Consider the following 11,195-nt stretch of genomic DNA (forward strand, 5'->3'; position numbering starts at 1 on the left):
GTAGGAGGCCAAGCACTCTCACGCCGGGGCCAGAGACACGGTCCCAGGGCACGCTGCCAACATCGCAAGCGAAGACATCAAAGCCGCCTCGCTGCCAAGGGGGCAGAGTTCACCCGGCGCCCGGGAGACGTGCCCGGACACGTCGGGGAGGGGGCACGGTTTTAGAACCGCACCCTGACGCTTTCGGAATGGCCTCTGGGAATCGTAAACCTGAAACCCCCCACCCTCCCCGGGGGCGTGGCCGAGCTCCAGTGCTCTATTGTCCCCCACACATAGCGCCCATTTCACGCACCGCATGGAGCCAGATGTCACAGCAGCACAGGGACCCGTTCCCCCAGAAAGCCACAACAACAGGGCTTAATGGGCACTGGAGGGCAGCGCCCCCTGGTGGCGCTCTCGTACACCCCCCCTCCCTTGTGCTCCCCTGATCCCTCGGCCTGGCGGGGGGCAGCATCTCCTGAATAGTCTTGTTCCACAGACACGTGGGGAGCACTGGGGAGGAGAAGGCGGAGGGGGCAGGGAGGAAGGCTTCTGGGCATCCCTCTCATCCTTTCATTCCTCTGCTGTATCCTAGCAACACCATCTGTTGCCATGGCGAGCACAGCCCACCCTCCTCTCCCCCCATAAGCATGATGGGAGCCCTGTTGGTGGCGGGGCCTCATTCCGCAGCACAGCCCCCGGCACAAGCCCAGAATACAATCGGGGGCGACCGAGCGCGAAGGGGGGGGGCGGGGACATGGGAGGCAGCCTCTCTCGCCTGGATGCTCAGGGTGAGCTAATAGCACGAGGCACGTCGGACAGGCCCCGTGGCGCAGGGGGGATTCAGCGGGACACCCCCCCCCGGGGATAAGCACCACTGGGGGCTTCCTGCTGGTTCCTTCCCCCCAGGCACGCTCCCTTGACAATCCACTGCGGGGCTGGTCACTGGGCCTCCAGACTCCCAGAGCCTTTGGGAGGGTACAGACGTGGGCGAGAGCCCTCTCCCCCACCCTACCAGGGAGGGGATTGAACATAGGGCCAAAGAACCACCTCTGGCCACAGCCTCGCTCTCCCCTGCCCTGCTCTGCCCTCAGCCCCAGCCTTGCCTCCCCCTGGGGCTGACTGGCTCTGCTCCCACCCCCATGCAGCCAGCGCTCTCCTCCCACAGGTCTCCCCCATGGATAAGCTCATGGGTGGGAATCCAGGATCCTTCCCCCACAGCGAGGGAGGGGGGCAGCGGATGGCTCGGCGGGGCTGCTAACTGAATAGATGGATTGTGGGGTTGGCCCCAGACACCGCGCCAGCTGCGGACAGGGTCCAAGGCAGAGAAGTCCCTGGCATGGGAGGAATGTAAGCAGGCCTGCACTTGGGGGGAGGGAGGGCAAGGGCAAGGCTGTAGCACTGCAGGCTGCAGAGCCGTCCCCAGGGAAGCTGCTGGAAGTCAAAGGAGGCCCAGGGACACTCACTTTCATCAGGGTCCCACCAGCCCCCCCGCACAGGCAGCATCTGGGCAGACAACCACCTTTGCCCTCCCCTCCCGTTGGGCTCCCCCACACACCCCGCTCTGAGTCCCCAGCTCTTTAGCAATTCAGGGCGGTTACCAGCCAATGGGGCTGATACATGAAATGAGTTTCAGTGGGTCTCAGCCAGGGCCCAGCAGCCAACCACTCACCACACGGAACCCGCTTTCCTAATGGGGCACCCCCGGGAAGGCGCCAAGGACACAAGCAGATTCAGTGCTGCTCTCTTACCTCCAGCTCCGGGCGCGGGCCCAGCGGCACAGGAACGAACATTGGCACCGGCCACGTCGGACCCTGTTCCACGTCACACAGAGCAGCCTTTGCTAATGGCAATAGCAAAGGCTGATCTGTAATTTCCTGGGGGCGGTAGCCAGCGGGGGGGCTTTTCGCCTCCAATCAGGCCCTGGGTGCCCTGGCAGGTCTGATGCGGGGAAGGCTGCAGGCAATGGAACGGGTGCAAGGGGTAGACTCCTAGCTACGGCCCTGCCCTGGAGAGAAGGGTTGTTCTGGGGGGGCACCCAAGTGCCAGAAGCGTCCGATCCTAGTGCTAGAAAAGGGAGCTCTTTGCTCTGGGAAGAAGCCAGAGCCAAGTGACTCAGCAAGGCCTGGACTCCTGGCCTGCCTGCCAACTTTCTTGCCTAGCCTCCGAGAGAGCTGGGAAAGGGCAATAAAAGGAGACTAGTCGCTGCAGCGTTCATCCTGCCAGGCACACCATACGAACAAGACTCATCGCTCTCCCGTTGTTGTCGAAAGCCTCAGCAGGGCCCCGTGGCGCGCCCCCTCCTGCCTAGGGCGGAGGAGCTCACACAGTGCCTTTCCCCTACGGCTCTGGTATCGAAACAGCCCCAGGCATCCCCTCCCGCCCCATCACCGTGGTGGCAGCAGTCTGACTGCACACCGCCGTTTAGGACAGGAAGTGAAGAATGCCACAGCCAAGCTACACGACGACAGGAGGGCATTTTGGGAGCCAGGACGCCAAGCCAGCCCAGTGACAATGAGCACTCATGAGTCTCCCTGGCAATGTGTATGGAAGGTGAGCACTGGACTGGCACTCAGGAGATCTGGGTTTAATTTCCAGCTCTGCAAGTCTCATCGTGTGTGACCGTGGGCAATACCCCCATCCTTCCTCCCACCCTTCGTCTGCCTCGTCTATTTCAACTGCAGTCTCTCTGGGGGCAGAGACGCTCTCTCAATCTGTATGTACAGAACCTAGGGCAACAGGGCCCACCTCAGCTGGGACCTCTGGCATATGCCAAATCGATCCTGCCGCTTCGGATCTGCCAGGATCACAGGGCTGCCCCAAGGCTTCTGGGGGGAGGCGTCAGTGAGATGCTTCTAGCGAGTCCACGCCAAATGTAACCGCCTCGTTCTACGTAAGTCGGGCATGTTTCGAATCTTTACGCCTCTCCCTGCCCCGGCTGCTAAATCAGAGCCTCGCTGCTTGATCCTTTCAGCCCTAGGACCTGTTTGAGTTCCCAGTGTGCTTCAGGAGAAAAATGGCTAGTAGCTGGATCATGAGAAACCGGGGTGAATGAAGGAGTCGGAGGAGGATTAGGGGTTGGGAGGCCCTGGGCCAGAACAAGTGAGGGCCCCTGCCCACTCCTTCCACCTGCAGTCTCCCCCAACCCCTGCCCTGCCTGGTGTGCCCCAGTCCTTGGCAGGAGCACCAGGTGGGCAGCAAGCCCCCACACCCTGACCCCGCTCCCCGTCAGGAGCACCGAGAAGGTCGGGGTGCAGGTCCACCCATTTTTCCAGGAGCCCCCCAATTGGCCAGGGTCCCTGGACACAGGCCCTGTTGGCCCAGTGGCTAATCCACCACTGGAAGGTAACTGGGAACCCTTTCCCCCCCTAATTCTTTGCAAGGCAATCTTATGGGCCAGCAGCTCAGAAAACCCAGCCCTATGGGGCATTTCTTAAAGGGGCCCTGCAAAGAAAGTTACATGGCCTTGTGCCCCTGTTTTGCTTCTTTATGTTGGAAGCAGTCCAGATTGTTCTATTAAAAAACAACAGGGTTTTTTTTTGTTTGTTTGTTTTTTTCCTTTCCTGCTTGCTTTCTACCCTAGAAATATCAGGAATGGCAAATCTGGTCTTCTTGGAGGACTCATTTGATGGCGTAGAGCTAGAATCGGTGAGCTCTCTCTGAAAAGATAGGGATGATGAATTTCTAACCCTTTTTCTAAGGCGTTGGAGTTAAACAAAATATTTTCACAAGAATCTAAAGAAAAGGCTCACATCCCCGCTCGTGCATGACACACAAGATCTCCAGTCATCCATAGAGTCTTCCAGGAGTAGATAAGACCTGAATTTTTAGTGTTAAAAAAAAAATTACAGAACAAAACTCTCTTTTGGAGGCCGCCTTTGTCCATCAGGAGAAGAGCGGGGCAGGGGGTGGGGGGGCGTGGACTGTCTGAGCTGGCACACAGCTGATCCAGCGTTAGGTCACAACAGGAACATTGACGATTAACGTACAACACTCCTGCAGCAGAGACGCCCCCTGCGGGGTTACGCGCGGGATTGCAGGCTCCTTGGGGGCAGGGATCGTCTTTTTCTTCTGTTTATACAACGCTGCTGATGTAGCCGATTAATTGACTGCACTCGCGGTTCAATAATAAAAATGTTCACGAGACCAAATAACCCAGCTTAGCCAATTTCCTGCCTAAAGACAAAACAGTACGATACAAAAAGGAGACACATGCCCTCCGGGAAGCAATTTGCAGCATGTTCACCTCACCCAGTAGGTTTGCTTTGAAGATCCACCCTCAAAATTACTTTTCTTTATCATAGGGTTGCTTACAAGCTAAAAGCACTTTATACTTCACCTGAGCTCCAGCTCACCCGTTCCTACCAATTCCTTCTCTCTCGTTTACCACATTCCAAAGCAGCGGGGTGCAGAGGCACTTCCCAGCCTGGGCAAGGACACACAATTCATGCATCTTCTCTTTTGACACCTTTCCTATTTTCTAATGCCAAAGCTGACTTCAGCGTTGCAAAGTGTTGTGGGATGCCTGATGTGGGTGAACAGAATTGTGGGATGAGCACACGACATTCAGTCAACACAACTTCCCAACACTTACCTATGTGCATCTCCTATTAACACTGTGCACATAATACCCATTAACATGGGGTATACTACGCCTAACTATATGTATTGGCTAACAGCTTAGCACAGGGCGTCCTCATCCAGACCCAGTGCTCCTTGGCATTTTAGCAGGGGCGGCCACACTTACTGACCCACCAGAAACCTTCAGAAGTTCAGGGGCTCCGGCAGGCATGTCCTGTGGGACTGAACCCTGAGGCTCCCCCCTCTCTGCTGGGCAGAAGCCCCCACCCCACCACCCGGCTGCAAGGCAAAGGTCCCCAGTGGAGAATGGGGGGTGGTCCCAAGAGCCGCACTTTAACTGTAAAAGCCACAGTTGGGCTACCCCTGCATTATAAACCATCATCATAGAAAAGGGAGGAACACCTAGAGGGGGTCTACACAGCAAGTGTGAAAAATTGGGATGGCATGGGGGGGTAATAGGAGCCTATATAAGAAAAAGACCCAAAAATCAGGACTGTCCCTATAAAATCAGGACATCTGGTCACCCTAGACACCTAGAGTGCGTCTACACAGCAAAAAAACAAACCAACCCCCAAACATGGCCGTGAATCAGAGCTAAAACTGCAGTGTAGCCCCAGTCAGTTGAGCCGGGCGCTGAGCCGCCCGTAGGTTTGCATTGGTTTTCACGGTTTAGGGCTCCCCCTAAACAGTAAAGAGACGTAGCGCAAGGCTAGGCCTGGAATCAGGTCTGTGTGGGCGGAGCCTGTGAAGCCAGTGGGCTCTGCCTGAGTTCAGGGGTCCAGTACAACTGGGCCCTAGTTATTTTCAAGTCACCTTTAAACCAGACCAGAGACCATGAGACACAGTGCCAAGACACTGGCTGGCCCAGATCTTTGGAAGCAGAGGGGGCTCTGAAACCCCACCTCTTAGCAGGAGAGCAGCGATGTCTCCCCCACCCCCCAGCAAACATTACCTGGCCCATCAGCTGAGGCCTCGCAACTCAGTGCACCCATTTGCTTCCAAAGATGAAACAAGTGGCACATAATTATACCTCCCCTCCCGGGGCCTGCTCCTCAAAGACAAAGGGAAGTCTTGGAGCTGCCTGTAAGTATAAATGTGTGCAAGCAAGCCCCACAACCCTGCAATCAATGGGAGGGGGAGTGTGTGTGTGTGTGGCGGGGGTTGTTGGGGAAGGGTAGTGTATCTTTAAAACAACATCACAAGCACCCCCACCTCCTTCCATGCAGGATTGGGCTGAGTGAATCAATCTGGAGGGAGGGGGGGCATGGAAGGAAGCCCCCTGCTCCCCAAGATTCACTTCCCAGGCACAGAGCGTGAACTTGAGACAAAGTCCCTTACCACACAGCCACTCCCACCAGCCGTGCCCTGAACTTTACACCCCCCTGCCAGCTCCCAGCCTCTCTCTCTGAGCCCACACCCGCCCCTGGGCCCCCGGGGCACAGCCTGCACCTCCTTAGCACCCCCGGAAGGAGCCAGCCTTGCAAGACAGGAGGAGGGGGAGAATTTCCTTTCCCATCCCCACCTCCTTTCCTCCTCCCATAGGCACCTGGCCCCCCAATACTGACACCCCTCCCCCAGCAGCCCACGTGGAAAGTACCTGCCACAGGGTGTCTCTGCGGTCTGCCTGGCAGCGCCTCCCCCCGGCTGGGGAGCACGGTTTTGCCCGGCATAGCTGCACGCAGGTAATGGGGCTGCCCCTTGTCTAGCCTCCGCGTGCAACTAACTAGCCAGCAACTTCCTAACGCCGTGGGCGTGGCCAGAGGGGAGGAGCTAGTACAGGGGGCGGGGTTAGTGGGGACTGGCTCCCCGCCCCAAGGAAAACTCTGAGGAAGACGCGTGTATTTTCACAATGAATCCTGCTGATGCACTTAAAGTGTGACTGTGGGAGATGATATGCAAACCACTATCTCTGCTGCTTAAGATTTGCAGAGGTTGGAAGGGGGGGGAAGCTCATGAAGTCCATACAAAGATCCCAGGGGGGCCATGCGGCCCCGATCCTGGCCCTGGACCCATGTGAGTGGATCCTTGGGACTGGGCATGGATCTGATGGCAGGATCAGAGTCTAGGGGAGCTGGCTATCACCCTGACGTGGGACAATTTGTTGAATCGTCCCTAGAGCTGGGTGGGAAGCGGAGACTTTCATGGTATAGAACAGGGGTTGGCAACCCCTCAGAGGTGGTGTGCCGAGTCTTCATTTATTCACTCTAATTTAAGGTTCCGCGTGCCAGTCATACATTTTAACGTTTTTAGAAGGTCTCTTTCTACAAGTCTATAACATATAACTAAACTATTGCTGTATGTAAAGTAAATAAGGTTTTTAAAATGTTTAAGAAGCTTCATTTAAAATTAGAATAAAATGCAGAGCTCCCCCACCCGGACTAGTGGCCAGGACCCAGGCAGTGTGAATGCCACTGAAAATCAGCTCACGTGCCGCCTTCAGCACATGTGCCATAGGTTGCCTACCCCCGATACAGAAAAATGCTCCTGAATTGAGACAAAGAGTAAAAATCTCAGGAAATCTTCACCAACGGAAAATCTGAAGAAATAAATTGGTTTGGGTTAATCAAACTGTTTTGGTTTGATCCTTTTGAAATGTTTCAATTTTGACCAATTTTTTTTATTTTTACTGTAATTCGCTTCGGTTTTGAACTGAAAAGTCGCTTCAAGCTGGACAAATGGGATTTTTTTCATTTAGAAACAAAACCTTTTGGCAATTTCAAAACGTTTTTTTTATTTCCCCCCAAAATGTCAAGAAAAAAAACCCCTTTGCCAAACCCCACTCTTTTCCGCAAACCGTTTTGGTTTCGAGGCATCGCCATTTTCAGATTTAAAAACCTGATCAGCTTTGGTCATCCCCCTTCCCTCCTCCAGAAGAATGAGGAATTTCCAGGCCCATAAGTTTATGGGCTCAGATGAGATTTTCAAAAATGCCTAGTAATATTTGACAGGTTTCGGAGTAGCAGCCGTGTTAGTCTGTATCCGCAAAAAGAAGAACAGGAGCATGCTCTAATAAATTTGTTAGTCTCTAAGGTGCCACAAGTACTCCTGTTCTTCTTTTAGTAATATTTGCAGCCTCATGGTTTGGATGGCTAACTTGAGATACCTGATTTTCAGAGGTGGTTGCCCAATGCTGTTTGACAATCCCTTTCAAGAGTTCTCCTCACCCCCCGCCACCCTCCAATCACTGGTCACTTAGGAACATCTCAGTTTGAAAAGCCTTAGATTCAAATATATTCTCCTGTTTTTCATTGAGCTTGTGACCAGGGTCCTAGTGGGGAGCCAGCTATGGTCACTCAATTAGGGTGAACTGCAAAGAATGGGACAGACAATCCCCAAAAAGCCGGTGGATGTTCCAATACTTAGATTTACCAAGCCAGCATAAACCAGCTTCTTTATTACCTTACTGGCTACTCAGAAATCCAAACAACACGGTTCCCTTAAAGTGATCCAGCCTCACACCTCCTCCATCCAGGTGCCTAAGTCAAATATGATGATTTCTGAAAATTTTATTTCATTATATAAAAGAAAAGGTTCTGTCAATCCCAAAGGATCAGACACATTACCTCGCAGGTTATTGGATATTCTAGATCTTAACTAAATACACACTACAGCCAATTCTTAGTAACTTTAGTAACATTAGTAACTACACTACAATTTATTCAAAAACAAGAGAGAGGGAGTATGGTTAAAAAAAATCAATATACATACAGACATGAGTTTAATTCATTGAAGATCAGATTCATAGCAGAGATGGCGAGCTTTGTGGTTGCAAAGAGTTCTTTCAGAAATAGTTCATAGTCCGATGTCCAAATCTCATATTCAGGGCGTACCAGCGTAACTGGTACCTCAGTCTTGCGACTCAAACTTCCCCTGACGAAGCCTAAGTGGATCTGAGATGACAGAATCAGGACCCAAGGAACTTTTATACAATTCGTGTCTTTTGACAAGTTGGAGTTCAAAAGGTAATTAGGATGACTTTGAAGGAGGTCCGTCACCAGTACTTAGCTATAGAATTAACATAAGGCAATTTGCTTGTTCCTCCACCATTCAGATTATTTGCTATACATTTCAAAGAGAGATGAATACCGAGATACCCCACATTTACAATTAATTAAAATGCTAGGATGTTCTTTTGACCTCTGAATTAGACAGACCTCAGGGACTGTTGATTACATTGTCACCTACTCATACACATGGAAATACACAAAAACACAAACATGCTCTCCCTACATATCTTTTGAGGGTTATTTATTTTGCAGGCTGTTTAACCCTTTCTAGCCATGCCTCACAGAGGTATTCTTCAATGTCATGCACATTGCTGGAGGATTATTAGTAGCATCTAAGAATGATAGTGTGATGTTGGCTGCCCTGTTGGCCAACTCACTGGGGACCTCCAAAGCTAAAAACGTGAGCTACTACAGCATGAACTAAAGAGCCAAAACTGTGTAGCTGGAGACTGAAAAAAACCTCATCTCCTCTGTGGATCAGCCCAGAGGGGGTCTCGTAACACACACTCACCAGAGAGTTACAATAGCACCTACACTAGCATGACCAGATGTCCCGATTTTATAGGGACAGTCCCGATTTTGGGGTCTTTTTCTTCTATAGGCTCCTATTACCCCCCACCCGCTGTCCCGATTTTTCCCACTTGCTGTCTGGTCACCTTAACCTACACAGAGCGTCATGTGTTCATGGGAGGGTAATGAGCAGCACTGAATTATTTCTCACCGTGCAGACGGGCAGGATCACTGTTCCCATTTCACAGATGGTGCAACTGAGGCATAGAGAAAGAAGGTGATCTGCCCAAGCTCACACAGCGAGTCAGTGCCAAAGCCGTGATGGGAACCCAGCCATCGTTTTTGCCTCTTGATCATAAATCTGTGCCTCTTCCTGACATCTGTATGCTATAGCACCATATCAGGGTATTTACTTATATACATCTCTACCCCGATATAACACGAATTCGGATAGAATGCGGTAAAGCAGCGCTCCGGGGGGTGGGGCTGCGCGCTCCGGTGGATCAAAGCAAGTTCGATACAACGCGGTTTCACCTATAACACGGTAAGATTTTTTGGCTCCCGAGGACAGCGTTATATCGGGGTAAAGGTGTATTCTGCACGCAATTCAGCACTCTCTTGGATGTAATAATGTTAGATTGTATAGGAAGACATGACATAAATCTGCTTCCTGTTGTTTGGATGCGTGCTCTGAGAATGGTATCAATCCACACACTGGTCCGAACCCAGGAGAAGGGCTTACAGCTCAGATGTCCAATTTTAAATGAGCCTGGCTGCTCCGGCTGCTTACTGAAGTAATTATAATCCTGTGTTGGTGACATAATCATCTCCATGGCAACCAACAGTGATGTCACCAGCAGAGGATTATGATGCGAGGTGGAGGAAGAAGCAACAGAAGGGGCTGCAGATTGACTCTTAAGAAACAAAGAGCTGGCTTGACATGCACATATCCCTGCTGGGAAAATACCGGGAAGGGAAGGTGCAGAAGACAGACATGCTGCTTAGCCCTTTCGAAAGCAGTGTACTAGCGAGCTGGTCTAACTAATGAAACCTGCTCTAGCAACTGAACAGAGAAGCGGTGTTACCTAATGGTTAGAGCAAGGAACCAGGACTCCTGTGTTCTGTCCCCCTCCTCTGTCATGCTCTTTGGCATTGAGCAAGTCACTTCTCTCTGGGCCTCAGCTTCTCCCATGGGGACAATATACCCACGTCCAGTGATCTATGGGTAGATTCGAACTAATCTAGATTCTTTGCAAGGGATTAGAGATCACCTACCTACCTCCCAGGGTAGTGTGAGTTTAATTCATGTTTGTGAAGTACTTTGGGTCCTCTGCATGGAAGGCACTTATAATTAAGGATTTCCCCTCACTAGGCATCAGCTTCTCTTTAAAATCAGCCTCTGGCACGTCAGACTAACTGTGGCCTTAATTTAATTCCTAGCCCATGTATCAAATACCAGATGAGGCCTAGTCAAAATAAACAGAGATTCATTGGTGTTTTGGTGGAAAAGAAACTGCTCTATTTTAACAGGCGAGGTACCAGGGACTTCTGGAGCTACGAAGAACCAACAATTGGTGGATCCTGGCATAATTTCAGGATTATCCCAAAATAATTTACTCTAATGATGCTGTGTTTAGCCAGGTAACTGTTAGGATTATAAAAACAACAAGGAGTCCGGTGGCACCTTAAAGACTAAGGGATTTATTTGGGCATAGCTTTCGTGGGTAAAAAACCTCATTTCTTCAGATGCGAGGTTTTTTACCCACGAAAGCTTATGCCCAAATAAATCCCTTAGTCTTTAAGGTGTGTGGAAGCAGAGAAAGAACTGACAGGAAGGGGATGCAATGCATGACAGTTCTTTTTCTGCTTCCACAACTGCCACCAGACTCCTTATTGTTTTTGTGGATACAGACTAACATGGCTATCCCCTGATACTTGACACCATGATATTAGGATTATGTTTCTGTGTCCTGCACCTTTAAACCATTAAGAACTCTCTCTGCTGGCTGTAGAATCCGGCAGCAGTGTTGCATTCATTTCAGAGCAGTTACAGAAGGGAAGCCCACACTTTGCTCTCTCATTCATGGAGACTTTACATTTGTTCTTTCTTCTTCTGCT

At 51.4% G+C, this 11,195-nt stretch overlaps 1 protein-coding gene across 1 annotated transcript in view; it reads right to left on the reverse strand.

Annotated features, from left to right (window-relative positions):
• The window catches only part of LOC117868390 (peptide methionine sulfoxide reductase MsrA-like), a 41,897-nt gene extending 35,588 nt beyond the window's left edge, over positions 1 to 6,309 (reverse strand). The window contains exon 1 of the mRNA XM_034754293.1: positions 6,158 to 6,309. Coding sequence (XP_034610184.1) covers positions 6,158 to 6,230 — 73 coding nt within the window. The 5' untranslated portion in view covers positions 6,231 to 6,309. The remainder of the gene's footprint in view (positions 1 to 6,157) is intronic.
• Between the last annotated feature and the right edge of the window lie 4,886 nt (positions 6,310 to 11,195).

The sequence above is a fragment of the Trachemys scripta genome, chromosome 20 (assembly GCF_013100865.1).
Source record: "Trachemys scripta elegans isolate TJP31775 chromosome 20, CAS_Tse_1.0, whole genome shotgun sequence".
NCBI classification, from domain to species: domain Eukaryota; kingdom Metazoa; phylum Chordata; order Testudines; family Emydidae; genus Trachemys; species Trachemys scripta.